Consider the following 15,945-nt stretch of genomic DNA (forward strand, 5'->3'; position numbering starts at 1 on the left):
TGGTCCTGCTTTCCAGCTGCTCCCACCACTTCTGACCCTGCCACTGCCTTGAGACAAAGCCCAATGAAATCCTGCTCAGCATGGGCAACTGGGCCCTTGAAGGACTTAGTGTCAGGTCAAGGCTTGCTTTCCCTCCCAAAGCCTTCCCTTGGCAGCTTTGGGCAGGGGATTCATCCTCCCTCCCTCCTCCTTCCCACAGACCTGCTCGGAACCACTCTGTGGGCACTTTCCATTCTCTGTGTCCGTCCTCAAGTGCAGTGCCAACCTGGGTCAGTCCTGGCTCTGTCCTGAGCTCCCAGGAGCTCACAGGCTGAGATGGCAATGCTCAGCCACACCAGGGCCCTGCCCCTGCCAGCAGCACCCCCACAAGCAGCAGCAGCAGCAGCAGCAGCAGCAGCAGCAGCAGCAGCAGCAGCTCAGTCGCCTCTCAGCTGTTGGTGCCCCTGCACTGCAGCCCCTCCCGCTGGCACCAACGTTCCCTCATGGCCTTGGAGACAGTCCTGAATCCATCCATGGCGTCACAGAGCCATGGAATCCCAGAGTTCCAGGTTCGTGGAATCCTAGAGTCATTGAATCCTGGGAACCACACACAGAGGAGGAGGAGGAGGAGGAGGAGGAGGAGGAGGAGGAGGACGAGGACGAGGAGGCGGAGGAGGACAAAGAGGAGGTAGAAGATGAGGAGGAGGAATAGGAAAAGGAAGAGAGAGAATGAGGACAAGGAGGATGATGAGGAGGATTAGGAGGAGGAGGAAGATGAACAGGAGGAGGAGGAAGATGAACAGGAGGAGGAGGAGGACAAGGAGGAGAATAAAGAAAAGGAGGAGGAAAAGGATGAGGAGAACCAGGATGAGGAGAACCATGAGAAGAAGGACGAGGAGGATGAGGATGAGCAGGATGGGGAGGACGAGGAGGAAGAGGAGGAGGAGGAGGAGGAAGAAGATGAGGAGGAGGAGAAAGAGGAGAGTGAGGATGAAGAGGAGGACGATGAGGAGGAAGAGGATAAGGATGAGGAGGACAAGGAAGACGAGGAGGACAAGGAGGATAAGGAGGAATAGGAGGAGGACGAGGATGAGGATGAGGATGTGGAGGAAGATGATGAGGAGAAGGAGGATAAGGATGAGCAGGACAAGGATGAGGAGAAGGAGGGGGAGGACTAGGATGACAAGGAGGACATGGAGGAGGAGGAGGAGAAGGAGGAGGAGGAGGAGGAGGACGAGGATGAGGATAAGGATGGGAAAAAGAAGGAGGAAGATGAAGAGGAGGACGAGGAGGAGGAGGCGGAGAAGGGGTTGTTCAAAGAGCAGTTAAAGAATGAGTGCTGGGAACCTGTGCCCATGGAGAACCCATCTCCAGATGTGCTCCATGACCTTAACAATGGCCCCTGGGGAAATGGGAACCCCCTGGCTGTGCACGGCTGCTCCCAGTGTGCAAATACAGCCCTGGGCAGTGAGACTGGGACTGCCTGGGAAATGATTCTGGGTGTGATGGCCCTGGCAGGGCCAGCCCAGAGGCTGCAGGGCTGGACCTTCATGCACTGGAATTAGTCAGGATAAATCAGAAGCAAAGGAGAGTTAACAATGCAGGAACAGGAATCCAGATTCCTCCAGGACACTTTGGTTTGGTAACTGCTCATTGGAGCTTGGCCTTGCAAAGTGCTCCTGTCATGGGAGGAGGAACTGATGCAGATTATCAAGGAGAAAATGAAGTAATTTGGTTAAAGAATAGTGAACAAGATTGGATTATTCAACCCCATGTCAGGGTAGCACAATTATTGATATTGTCAGTGTTTAAAACAAAAGGGAAAAAAGTAGATCTACCTCAAATCACTGCTCTTGGTGGAGATAAAGGGTTTGGATCCAGCAGTGCTAATATTGGAGCCAGAGTGAGGGTCAATAGGCCAAAAGGCCCTCCCGAGGCAGCTGAAGAACAGCTCCTGGGAAGGACAGCAGTGTTTGAATCCTGAAACCTGGGCTGGAACGATGGGAATGTGTCCCTGCAGCCAAGTGCTCTGTGTGAGAACAAGGAGATATTACAGGAGATTGTTTTACACATCCTGCCAGACCAAATCTCTCTGTTTGCCCCAGTGAAAACTCGTGACCTGGACTCCATCTAGGATGGAGCCAGGGCCAGGCTCTTGTACTGCCCAAGATGTATCCCTTGAAGGCCTTTTAATAAATACCTGCTTTATTCCTTTAACCCTGCCTAGCTCTGTTCTAGGCAGCCTCTCAAGGCATCACCACCAAACCAAGGGAACATAGACCAGGTCTGGCTGGCTGGGCCTCCTGGAGACCACCTGACCACCTTGGCATGTCGGGCTGCTTCTCACCTGCCCTGAAGCCCTGGGGCTCTGGGCTTTCCTTCCTATGGGAGAGAACTCTCCTTCTCCTCCATGGGCCATGGCCAAAACTGGGATTCCTCCTCCAAAACTCTGTACATCCAAGGATTGCTCCCAAGTGAAAACTGCCAGGACAGACAGGTCTGGCTGCCCTTGGCCTCCTGGGAGCTGCCTCTCATCTGCTTTTGAAACACTGGGGCTTGGTGCTTTCCCTCCAGTGGAAATAACTGTCCTTTATCTCAAGGTGACTGTTGTCAAAATTGAGATTCCTCCTCCCAAATTCCATCTATCCAAGGATTCCTCCATGACAAATGATGCCAGGAAGAACAGGTCTGTTTGGCTCAGCCTCCCAGGAGCCACCCCTTTCTTCTTCTGCCTTTGAAACACTTGGGCTCTGTGCTTTCCTTCCTATGGAAAAAACTGTCCTCCAGGTGTCCATATCTGAAACTGGGATTCCACCTCTAAAATTCCCTATATCCAAGGATTGCTGCCAGGCAAAATCTGCCCGTACCATCAAGTCTGGATGGCTTTGGTCTCTGGTGGCTGCCCCTGCCACACTGGGGCTTGGTTCTTTCCTTCCCATGGAGATCCCTGTGACACTGTGGGCACCGCATGGAACCAAGGGGATCATTGTGGCACCACTGGAGCCCATGGAACCAAGGGGCCATGGTGACACCACGGGGCTTCATGGACCCAGAGACCATTATGACTCTGTGGGGCCTGATGGAACCATGGAGACCATTCCGACCCTTCAGGGCCTGGTGTCACCAAGGGGGCATTGTGACACCTCAGGGCCTCCTGGAAGCAAGGGACCATTGGGACACTGTGGGGCCCCATGGAACCGAGGGAACATGGAACAGGTCTGGCTGGCTTGGTCTTCCAGTGGCCATCTGACAGGTCTGGCTGATGCTGGGATGTCAAGGGCTGCCCCTCATCAACTCCTGGTGCAATGGGTCTCCTTTGTTTCCTTTGTATGGAAAAGAACCATCCGTCTTTTCAGATGCCCATTGCCAAAACTGACACTCTGCCTAAAATCTTTCCTATATTCAAGGGTATCTCTAAGAACAAAATCTGGAAGCTCTGTCTGGCCTTTGCCGCTTGTGGTCACTTCTCATTTGCCCCAAAAGCAGTGGGGCTCTGTTCCTTCATTCCTATGGAAAAGAACTGGTCTTCATGTCCAGGGACCATGGCCAAAACAAGAATTGGCTACCGAGCCCGGCCGGGCTCACGGAACCATCTGCAGCCCCGGGAGATATTGACTCTGCCAGTGCTGCCATCCTCCCTCCAGTGAGAGAAAAGGACACAGGGCAGGCACACAGAGGAGCAACATGAACACACCGAGGTCAGTGAAGAGGAAGTTCAGTCCCAGATGGGAGGGATGAGGAGATGCCTTGATCTTGGGGCTAAAATCCTCTGCTAAAGCTATGGAGAAGGATATCATGGATACATCAGACTCTCTTTTTCCCTATAATGCATTGAAAAGTATGGGGAGATGACTTGTTTCAGCAAAGGCCTCCATGCTAAAGTAAGCAAATGTTGAAGTAGCTGTGATCCCATGAGAAGTTTGAACAGAGAAGGAGAGCAGAGTGATGAGACCCTGTGTCCTCAGGGAGAGAAGATCTCTGTTCCCAGAGATGATGATTTCAGAAATAGATGAAGAGAACCTTTGCTCTTAAACAGCTCATGTTTATACTAATACCCCATAAGCTGACATGGCCCATAAACACAACTGTGGGAAAAGCTGTGAAAAAATTGGAGGGACTTCATGACTGCAGATTTTTCCAGTCAGCTGTTATTCACGGAAATGAAAAGCCATGAGATAACAGTTTTCTTGTGGAGAAGTCTTCATAACATTAACAAGAGGAACTTCTCTCCCTAAGTGAAGTGAAGAAAGACTATTTTAGAGGTGGTAAACTGACTGAAAATTTTGGGTTTTGTCTCTTTACATTGTCAGGTTGTATGGAGAGAGGAAGTGTTCTGAAAGTTTTGTTCTAATTCTTATTACTCTTTCTTTGTTATTGTTAATACAATTTATTTATACCCTTTTAATATTTTTTGACTACTTTGCCTTTCTCCTAATCCTATGTCACAGCAGGAAATAGTAAGTATATTCTAGTGAGTGCACTGGTAATTAGCCACCACACTATTGAAGCATTGGCCGAGAAATCTCAAAATGATGACCCAAAATCACTACAGAAACTTAATGACAAGCTGCACGAGAGCAGAGAGAAATTGAGGCAGACCCGTGGTTTGTCAGGACATACTTGATCCTAATGAGCCCCGTGGCGCATTTGGAGCTGAGCACTGGAACCTCAGGGCCTGAGAGGAGATTGCAAAAACTTTTCCCAGAGTCAAAGTCAGAAGAAAACCCCAAAGTGGTTGGGGTCTAAAGCATTAATGGGAACCACAAAGGTTCATCTATACCACAGTCTCTTCATGGAGTCCTTGGAGGAGAGAACTGGAGGCCAGGATGGCACAAAAACCTCTCAGAGACTCAAAATGGCACAAAGAACTGTCAATGTGGAAAGGAAAATCCAAAGTACCTTACCAAAGCTAAGAATCTCAAAGTATTAATGAGCCCTACTGAGTGGCTGTACAAAGCTCTCAAGGGACTCATTAAAGCAGATAACTGGGGCCATGATTGCACAAACCTCTCACAGAGTCTGTATAAATAGGCAAACACCAAGTACCTTAATAAAACTGAAGTACCTTGAAGCATTAATGGGCCCCACTGAGTGTTGCTCCTGACAAAGCCTCTCCAGGGACTAATTACAGCAGATAATTGGAGGCCATGATTGCATAAACCTCTCAGAGACTCCAAGGCAAAAGCAAAAGCCAAAGTCCTTTGAAAAGCCTGCAGTCCCTGGGAGCATGAAGGAGCCCCCAGGGCCATTCCTGACCAAGGCTCCCCAGGGACTCCTTCCAGCAGATCCTTGAGGCCACTGGGATGTGGGCATGGGGGAGATGCTGAGGGCAGGACCAGGGGCTGACAGTGCCCAGCCTGGCTGGGGCTGTGCCAGGAGGCCCCAGGGCCTCAGGACAAAGTGTCTCCTCACAGCCCTTGGTGGCACAGACCCTGCTGTGCCCCAGGGCACCAAGACTTGGCTTCTCTTTGTCCCCACCTGGCATCAGTGCCTCCAGTTCTCTGCTCTGCCTGGGGCCTGGGGACACTTTCTCAGTCGTGTCCCTCAGTGGGACCCATTAAAAGTCCAAGAAACTTTGGAGTTGGATTCTGACTTGGAGTTCTGGAGAGTTTCTGCAGCTCCCTCTCAGGGCCTGATGTTCAGGGCCTGAGCACAAAGCCCCAGAGGGTCATTAAAGTCCTTGTGCTGTGTCTGTGCTGCTGAGCTGGGCCGGGCTCCTGGCACAGAGGGTGATCCTGGTAACCAAGCAGAGCTTCAAAAGCACATTTCTCTTGCTGAGCAGCTCTTCTGCCAGCCCAGCAGGGCTGGGGCACTGCCTGCAGCCAGCGCGGGCACAGCACAGAGGCACAGAGAGCTTCAATCAGTCAGGGCTGGGAAGGGGCTGAGAAGTGCCTGGGGCAGAATCACTGCCAGCCCTTGGCACAGGAACCTCTGGCTGCAGGACAATGCAGCTGCAGCTCCTGGAGAGATCTCCTAAAGCTGGAACATGCCAATGCCCACAGATCCTGTGAGTGCATTCTCTGCTCATCTCCTGTGCAGAGCAGCCAGGGGTGCCCAGGGCTGTCCTGCAGAGCAGGGTCCTGCAGCCCAGGGCACTGTGCTGGGCCAGGGACTCTGCTGCCTGCCAGGGACAGCTCTCAGCCGGCCCTGGAGCTGCTCCCAGCGCTGGCCAGGAGCTGTGGGGGGAAGGAGCCACCCTGAGCAGGGCAGGTGCTGCTGCTGAGAGGGGCTGGCTGGGGCAGGGCTGCTCCCAGCTCCAGACCAGCCTGGGCACAGCTCCGGAGGACACTTCCCAAAGGAGGTAAGCCTGGGATTGCTGTAAAGGTCAGGAGCTTTCCTGAGAGTATTTTCTATTTCCTGCTTGGTGCAGGATGGGAATGTTGGGGTGGTTACATAAATATTTTTGCTTTTTATACATTTTTCATATACTGTAGCTCTGTAAGTTACTATTTTATAATTATAAAATTATAATCCTTACTTAGCTCCATTAAACTCTTAATTAGCTTTATCAAACTACTATTATGTACTTATGTAACTGTAATCTTTGCTGACACTAGTATGTTTCCTACTTTTCTCTTAGATTTTAGTACAATAAATTGACTGTCTAAATATATTCCTGAAATACTGTATCGTCTTATTATCAGGAAGAGTGTATACAAGAAGAATATTTTGGTATTTGACCACAATGTGAACAGTCATAACTAAAACTGGGGCAAAGAAGTCCTCGGACTTACTGGAATGTGTTGATCCAGGGGTGTGGAATTGGGGCAACTGAATCTCCTACTGGACGTTCCTGTTAAATATCCTAATTAATTAACCTTAATGAACTTTTGAAATCAGGGGCTGGGTGTTCCTCATCCTCACTGGGACACCTGGAAACTTCCAACAAAGGTATGGTTTTTACTTTACTGTTCTAACACTGTTGCAAGGGTTCTTTTTTTGTCTTTTGATTATAGGCAGCAGGGGGTTGAGAGAAGCAGAACAGAAATTGTAATCCCAGAATCACAGAACATTCTGAGTTGAAAGGGACACACAGGATCATCAGAGGAATGTTTGAACATTTACAGAGACTCCAGAACTGTGACTTTGGTGGTCAGTCTCTCTGCTGGGAGCCTCCCAAAGGGCCTTCAGCCACTCCTCAGCCCTGGGCAGCAGCAGCATCACCTCTGCAGGGCCCAGCAGGGCTCTCCTGAGCTGCCCTTGCCCAGCTGCACACAGAGCCTGCCCCAGCCAGGGCCCTGCACACAGGCAGGTTTCTGTAGGGCCGGGCCGGGGGCACACAGGGTGGGATGGGCTCTGTGAGCGCTGGCAGGGACAAGGCACCTCTCAGGAGGGGATGTCCAGGCCCAGGGAGATGCTCAGGGAAGCAGAGGGGGCTGAACAGAGCAGTGCTGGGGGAACAAGCCCATCCAGCCCCTCACCTTCCCTCAGCCACGGGGAATCCTTTGCCTCTCACATCTCTCTGTGGCAAACTCTGAGTGCAGCAGGAAAGCTGGGGATTTCTGACCTCAGAGAACCATAAATGGTGTGTAGGTAGGAACACAGTTCCTAAAACCATCTCCTTCCATCCTTTTGACCTGGGAGTGCAGATGGTACCAAGCCTTTCTGCAGTAGGAGTGATTCCCCTGAAAAATCCTGAATATCCAGCCTTGTCTCTCTGCCAAATGGCCACAAACCCAGGGCAGCAGGGCAGGGATGGCTCCTCGAGAGCCCCCACGCCCAGGCCTGTCTGCTTCTGGCACACTCAGCCAGCACAACTGGAGCTCAGGCAGGGACCTGGGTGAAGGATTTCCCAGAGCAGGAACAAGGGTGGGTGAGTCCCAGCAGGACAGGCTGCAGGGAATGGCCCAGGATTGGCTCCAAGCAGCCTCTCCTGACTTGTCCCTGTCCTTTCTCCATGACCAGGTGCCCATGTGCAGCCACAGCAAATGTCCAACAGCAGCTCCATCAGCCACTTCCTCCTGCTGGCACTGGCAGACACGCGGCAGCTGCAGCTCCTGCACTTCTGCCTCTTCCTGGGCATCTCCCTGGCTGCCCTCCTGGGCAACGGCCTCATCATCAGCGCCGTAGCCTGCGGCCACCACCTGCACACGCCCATGTTCTTCTTCCTGCTCAACCTGGCCCTCAGCGACCTGGGCTCCATCTGCACCAATGTCCCCAAAGCCATGCACAATTCCCTCTGGGACACCAGGAACATCTCCTACACAGGATGTGCTGCACAATTTTTTTTTTCTTTTCTGTGCTGCAACAGAATATTTCCTGCTGACCATCATGTGCTACGACTGCTACGTGTCCATCTGCAAACCCCTGCACTACAGGACCCTCCTGGGCAGCAGAGCTTGTGCCCACATGGCAGCAGCTGCCTGGGCCAGTGCCTTTCTCAATGCTCTCATGCACACAGCCAATACATTTTCCCTGCCCCTGGGCCATGGCAATGCCCTGGGCCAGTTCTTCTGTGATATCCCACAGATCCTCAAGCTCTCCTGCTCCAATTCCCACCTCAGGGAACTTGAGCTTCTTGTGGTTACTAGCAGTTTATCATTTTGTTGTTTTGTGTTCATTGTTTTCTCCTATGTACAGATCGTCAGGGCTGTGCTGAGGATCCCTTCTGAGCAGGGACGGCACAAAGCCTTTCCCACCTGCCTCCCTCACCTGGCTGTAGTCTCTCTCTTTGTCAGCACTGCAGAATTTGCTCAACTGAAGCCCGCCTCGATGTCCTCCCCATCCCTGGATCTGGCCCTGTCAGTTCTGCGCAACGAAATCCTGCTCAGCGTGGGCAACTGAGCCCTTGAAGGACTTAGTGTCAGGTCAAGGCTTCCTTTCCCTCTCAAAGCCTTCCCTTGGCAGCCTTGGGCAGGGGATTCATCCTCCCTCCCTCCTCCTTCCCACAGACCTGCTCGAAACCACTCCGTGGGCACTTTCCATTCTCTGTGTCTGTCCTCAAGTGCATTGCCAACCTGGGTCAGTTCTGGCCCTGTCCTGAGCTCCCAGGAGCTCGCAGGCTGAGATGGCAACGCTCAGCCACACCAGGGCCCTGCCCCTGCCAGCAGCACCCCCACAAGCAGCAGCAGCAGCAGCAGCAGCAGCAGCAGCAGCAGCTGCAGTCACCTCTCAGCTGTTGGTGCCCCTGCACTGCAGCCCCTCCCGCTGGCACCAACGTTCCCTTGTGGCCTTGGAGACAGTCCTGAATCCATCCATGGCGTCACAGAGCCATGGAATCCCAGAGTTCCAGGTTCCTGTAATCCTAGAGTCATTGAATCCTGAGAACCGCACTCAGAGGAGGAGGAGGAGGAGGAGCAGCAGCAGGAGGAAGAGAAGGAGGAGGAGGAGGAGGAGGACGACGAGGACGAGGAGGACGAGGAGGAGTAGGAGGAAGAGGAGGAGGAGGAGGATGAGGAGGACGAGGAGGACGAGGAGGAGGAGGAGGACGAGGAGGAGGAGGACGAGGACGAGGAGGAGGAGGACGAGGAGGAGGAGGATGAGGAGGAGGAAAAGGAGGACGAGGACGAGGAGGAGGAGGACGAGGAGGAGGAGGACGAGGAAGAGGAGGATGAGGAGGAGGAGGACGAGGAGGAGGAGGAGAAGGAGGAGGAGGACAAAGAGGAGGAGGAGGACGAGGAGGAGGACGAGGAGGAGGAGGAGGAGGAGGATGAGGACAAAGAGGAGGAGGAGGACGAGGAGGAGGATGAGGAGGAGGACGACGAGGAGGAGGAGGAGGACGAGAAGGAGGAGGACGAGGAGGACGAGGAGCACGAGGAGGACGAGGAGCACGAGGAGGACGAGGAGGAGGAGGACGAGGACGAGGATGAGGACGAGGATGAGGACGAGGAGCAGGAGGAGGAGGACGAGGGGGAGGAGGATGAGGAGGAGGAGGACGAGGATGAGGAGGAGGAGGACGCGGAGGAGGAGGAGGAGGAGGAGGAGGACAAAGAGGAGGAGGAGGACGAGGAGAAGGAGGACGAGGAGGAGGACCAGGAGGAGGAGGAAGAGGAGGAGCAGGAGGAGGACGAAGATGAGGAGGAGGAGGACGAGGAGGAGGAGGACGAGGACGAGGAGGAGGAGGACGAGGAGGAGGAGGAGGAGGAGGAGGAGGAGGAGGAGGAGGAGGAGGAAGAGGAGGAGTAGGAGGAGGAGGAGGAGGAAGACAAAGAAGAGGAGGAGGACGAGGAGGAGGAGGAGGAGGAGGAGGAAGAGGAGGAGAAGGACGAGGAGGAGGAGGAGGAGGAGGAGGAGGAGGAGGAGGAGGAGGAGGAGGACAAGGATGAGGAAAAGGATAAGGATGAGTAGGATAAGGAGGACGAGGAGGACAAGGAGGACAAGGAGGAGGAGGACGAGGAAGACGAGGAGGAGGAGGAGGAATAGGAGGATAAAGAGGATGAGAGTGAGGATGTGTAGGGGGAAATTGAGGAGGAGGAGGATAAGGATGAGCAGGACAAGGAGGTGGAGGAGGAGGGGGAGGACTAGGATGACAAGGAGGACAAGGAGGACGAGGATGAGGAGGAGGAGGAGGAGGAGGACGACGACGAGTAAATGGAGGATGAGGACGAGGAGGAGTTTGGGGGTTTGTAATTTTCCCTTCTTCCCCCCATTCACCCTGCCCCTTTCTTATGCGTTCCCTGTGTAAATAATGACGTGAGACTAGTCCATTCTATAATGTCAACAAGTCTCAGTTTATTCCAAGCACACATGTACAGTTATACCCGTTATAATGAAGCTCATGCATATTGCAAAACTTAGGCTCATCATTGGTGTATTAAAAACAGGTCAACCCCGCCTTTGGAGCTTTCTGAGCTTGCTTTGTTTTCCCTTACATTTATCTTTTTGCTGACCATTCTACTGTTGGGAACCAGCTTAGCCAAGGACATAAGATATTATTGCTACATCTGCTATTGCTGCACTATGCAATTTTCAGCTACTGCTTCACTAACTGCACGTAGTCATGTCCTTTCTCACGAAGCCATTCATCCACAAAACTCTCCACATTTCTTATCATTCATGCTGTGACATTCAATAGCCCATTATCAGCAAATGTCTGTCCTGAGGGAGGATTGATTGTGGAAGAGATAAGGAAAAACTGCCCACTTAACACAGGACAACTGCCTGTCCTGGGTTGTAAGATAAGCTTGTATTCCATTTGCCATCTGTTGAAGGCGAACCGGTTGGACAGGTTTTTGTTATCTCTCTCAGAGACAATGGTTTGTCCTGTAGAGGCAATGGTTTGTTTATACACCATTGACTGATTTAATGAAGGGCTGAAAAAAATGTAACACCGTGAGGGGTCCCACCGAGAGGGGGGAAGCAGCTCTCTCTCTTCTTCGCGGGACTCCGAGAGAAGCAGCTCTCTCTCTCTCTGCGCGGGATTCCCGGGGAAAGCAGCTCTCTCTCGCTCTCTCTTCGGCGGCACTCGCAGCGAAGCAGCCGGCGCGCAGAGGCGACGGCAGCGGAGCTCAGAGGCAACCCCGGCGCAGAGGAAGACCGGCCCCCACTGCCACCAGATCTTCAGAGGAAAATTATACCCTTCTAAAGATCACCACTTCAGCTGCAACTCATCAACTATTGCAAGGGAAAGCAATTGTCCCAGCAAAACTGTACTGGCATTCCTCAGGTTCTAGACTTTTTCTTTCACTGGTTTTGTTTGTACCGATTGCATTTGCCTTTTTTTTAAATTGTTGTCCAGTTTTCTCCTAGTAAAGAATTGTTACTCCCACTCCCATATCTTTGCCTGAGAGCCTTTTAATTTAAAGATCCTGGTAATTCAGGGGGAGGGGGGTTTGCCGTTCTCCATTGTACAGGAGGCTTTGCCCTCTTTCACAGACTCCTGTCTTGTCTAACCAAGACACTGCCATACAGATGGCAAAAAGAACACATCTTGCTTTTCAGTCTGGGACAGGAGGTCACAAATAAAATCAGCTGAGAAGGCGGCACTCTGAAAATCAAATCAGAACTGACAGAAAATGAATGGGACAGAAATCAATAATTCTGAGAGTTTTACTTATTATCAAAATAAATCACACTCACCCAGCCCCACACAATCCTGACCCCACACACTCAAATTTGGATCTCACTTCTCCCGATCACCTTCCAACCCCATCTCATCCTGGAGGCTGAGGAATTGAGCAATTTTAGCATGGGACTGAGGTGAGAACCAGCCATTTTGAGGTAGGATTGAGTCACTTTGAGGTGACAGACAAATCCACTTTGGGTTTTGGAGTGCAAAGATATGGAGAATACTACCAGATATCCCCCAAGAACCCACAAATCCTTCAGAATATGTTCCCAAACAGTAAAGTCCACCTCAAATACCTCTTAAATGGTGGGACTTCTGACATCTCCGGTCAATACTCTTTTTAGTCATTTTTCAGGTGTTTTTAAGTGATAAAGACAAATCAGAAGTAAATTAGGGCCAAACTAAAACCAGAGACCCCTTGAGCATCTCCTGGACACTGGACAAAACAAACTCAGCAGAAATCAAAGTTAACCCTACATAAAATGCCTTGAGGAAGATTTGCTCTTCCCACAAGTCATTTCTGATGGAAACACAAATAAATCCCAAACATGAATAGACAAACAACAGAAGCAATTCTCTGGCAATTCCAAATTTCATCAGTTCCAGTACAGCTCCAGCTCAGATGCTGGCAGGTTCAAAAAAAAAAATAAAAAACAAACAAACAAACAAACAAAAAAAAACATGGAAATTTGGCCCAATACAGATTATTAAAAGGAAGGGAAAGGTCTGTGTAGCTATCACAAAGGTGACAGGGACCAAGAAAATAATGCTTCTCCCCCCAAAGCCCGTGAATTCAGGAGTTATTTGGGAATTTACCTACTTGAGCTGGGCTTCTTGTAGGATTTAAGTAGCCTTGTGTTCCTCACTTTGAGGTGAATGATCCTTGTCAGTCTTGCTGGTATCATTTGGTCCCTTTCCTCCAGTGATTTTAACAGAATTTTCAAAGAAGGAAAACAAAATATTTTCTTTACACTGGCCACCCACAAGAGCCATTTTCCTCGTAAGTTCTCCCAAAAGTCACTCAGAGGAAGCTGCATCCAAATTTCCAAGAGTTCCTCCAGAAAGAGCCACAAACTCCTCAGAGGAGAGAAACATGCTGTTGTCAAAGGCACTTGGGGTCAGACAACAGTGCCCTGAACTCACTGTGTAAAATAATGTTGCAATCTGGATAATAAAATTGTTAGAGAGATGCCTCTGCCCCAATTAAGGTGCTCACAAGACCAAATCCAAAGTGGATTTTATTGAACAGTAAATGTGAGGTAGAGAGAGATGCAAAGAAAGAGAAAAGGGGAGAGAGCAAGGGAGTGACAGGGACAGAGATCTCCCCTGGGGCGGGGCAAGTGTGACATTGTCCCCTGTGTGCGTGGCCTTCCCAGGGTGGGGGTTTTACACCTGAGCCAGTTTGGGTAAGGGGGGTGGTGTTCACCCCCCACCCCGAGCAGGGATTGCCTCACTGTTTCAGGTTTCAGTGTCAGATGTAACCAAAAGTGTTTTCAGTCCCCATCTCTATAAACTGTTATCAACAGGTGGGGCAGTGTTCTTTATCTCTTCCATGGCTCAGCCCTGATAACGCCCTGCAGGGGCCATCTTCTGTTAATGGGCCATTGAGTGTCACTGCAGGACTGATAAAATTACATCATCCCATTGTGGGATGCTCTGCCCAGGGGGAGGAACCAAGCATTCCTGCCTGGATATAATCTCACCATTTGCAACACCACAACCACCTTGCCTACTGCATTCCCAGAGGAGAAGAGCTCCATAACCACCACTGGACCTTCAGAGGAAGACCAGACCCTTCTAGAGGATCACTGCTTTGACAGAATCACATTCATCACTCCAGCTGGACTGCAGCCACCATTTCATCAGCCTGCTACCACCACCCTGACCAACGGGGTGTCAGGTTATATCCTGACTCTGTCAGATTAAGACAGTGTTCCTGCATCATTGCCTTGATCTTAATTTTCTTATTCAATTGTCATTCTGGCTTAGACTCTCCCCCTGGTTTGCCTTCCAACCAGTAACAAACTCACTGTGCTCATAACTTTTTTCCTCCCAAAACAGGATTTCCCATCCCCAAAAATTCGCCAGATGGAGGAGGAGGCTGCAAGGAAGAGGAAGATGCCCTGGGACACCGAGGCAGGTGAGGAGGAAGTCAGTGCCCCTTTCCCCCTCTCTCCTGCTCCATCTCCCAGCCCAGCCTGGCTCCCAGCTGCAGGACAGCCCCGCTGCCAGTGCCCTCCTGCCGGGGACGCACTGGCGGGATCTTCTTGCCCTTCCCTGCGGCACGGAGGCAAATCTCATCCTCTCCCTGTTCTTCCTCCCCCAGACAAGGAGAAGAAGATAAAGACCAGGGAGGATAAATCCCTGCAGCAGAACCTCATGGAAGAGGCCATTTTGAGCTGCTCCATGGTGCAGGAATACAACAGTGAGGAAAAGCCCCAGAGATCCCACAGGAGGAGGGGCTGCAAACCCAGCCCAGGATGCTCTGAGGAGGAAAGACCCACTCTGGGCCAGGAAGGTGGGCAGAGCTTCAGCCAGAGCTCGGAGCTGGTGGTGCCTGAGAAGCTTCCTGATGGGGAGAAGCCCTACAAGTGTTTGGAGTGTGGGAAGAGCTTCAGGAAGAGCAACAGCCTGATCTGCCACCAGATGATCCACACTGGGGAATGGGCCTACGAGTGTGGGGAGTGTGGGAAGGGCTTCAGCTGCAGCTCTGCCCTTGTCACCCACCAATGCATCCACACTGGGGAGAGGCCCTATGAGTGTCCTGAGTGTCAGAAGAGGTTTCACACCAGCTCCACTCTCCTCCTGCACCAGCGGATTCACACGGATGAGAGGCCCTTCCACTGCCCGGACTGTGGGAAGGGATTCAAGCGCAACTCCACCCTCGTCACCCACCGGCACATCCACATCAGGGAGAAGCCCTATGAGTGTAAGGAATGTGGGATGAGCTGCAGCACAAGATCCAACTTGATCCGCCACCAGAGGATCCACACTGGGGAAAGGCCATACAAGTGTGAGCAATGTGAGAAGGGCTTCAGCCAGAGGTCCAACCTGATCATCCACCAAATGATCCACACTGACAAGAGGCCCTATGAGTGTCCTGAGTGTCAGAAGAAGTTTAAGACCAGATCTAATCTCCTCTGCTATCAGCGGATTCACATGGATGAGAGGCCCTTCCGCTGCCCCGACTGTGGGAAGGGCTTCAAGTACAACTCCTCCCTTGTCAAGCACCGGCGCATCCACACTGGGGAGAGGCTCTACGAGTGTCCCCGGTGTGGGAAGAGCTTCACCCAGAGCTCTCACTTGACCAAACACCAATGGAGGCACTAGTAAAGGAAGCCCTGAGAGTCCCCAAACTGCATGAAGATCTTTGTGCCCTGCTCCAGCCTTATCCCCCATGGGAAGACCCGTGCTGTGCACAGGCCTGGTGACCCACATTCGCTGTGATCCATGTTGGGAAGACACCTGACTGGTCATCTTTTTGGTTTGGCCTTAACATTCTTCAGATATGTCTTTATCAATTAAAACACCTGAAATAGGACTGAAAAGAAAGTAATTATTCAGAGATTCAAAGTCCAACCCTTTAACAGGTATTTGAGATGAAATTTATAGTCTGGGGACATATTCTGAAGGATTTGTGGGTTCTTGGGGGATTTCAGGCTGTGTTCTCCACATCTTTGCCCTCCCAAAGTCAAGATGGATTGATCTGTCACCTCAAAATGACTCAGTTTCACTGAAAACACCCAAATCTTACCCCACCTCAAAATGGCTTATTTCCACCTCAAAAAACTCTAACCCATGACAAAAGAACCAATTCCACAGCCTCCAGTGTGAGATGGGGTAGGAGGGAAATTGGGAGAAGTGGGATCCAAATTTAAAGGGTGTGGGATCACGATTGTGTGCAGCTGGGTGTATGGGATATATTTTGAAAGTAAATAAAACATTCAGAATTATTGCTT

General features: G+C 51.4%; 1 protein-coding gene across 1 annotated transcript in view; it reads left to right on the plus strand.

Annotated features, from left to right (window-relative positions):
* LOC110484435 (uncharacterized) overlaps positions 1-15,945 on the plus strand; it is a 308,610-nt gene that overhangs the window by 207,858 nt on the left and 84,807 nt on the right. The window contains 1 exon segment of the mRNA XM_085565453.1: positions 14,559-15,249. Within this exon segment, the coding sequence (XP_085421579.1) occupies positions 14,559-15,249 (691 nt within the window).

Source organism: Lonchura striata, chromosome 36 (genome assembly GCF_050655825.1).
Source record: "Lonchura striata isolate lonStrDom1 chromosome 36, ASM5065582v1, whole genome shotgun sequence".
NCBI classification, from domain to species: Eukaryota; Metazoa; Chordata; class Aves; order Passeriformes; family Estrildidae; genus Lonchura; species Lonchura striata.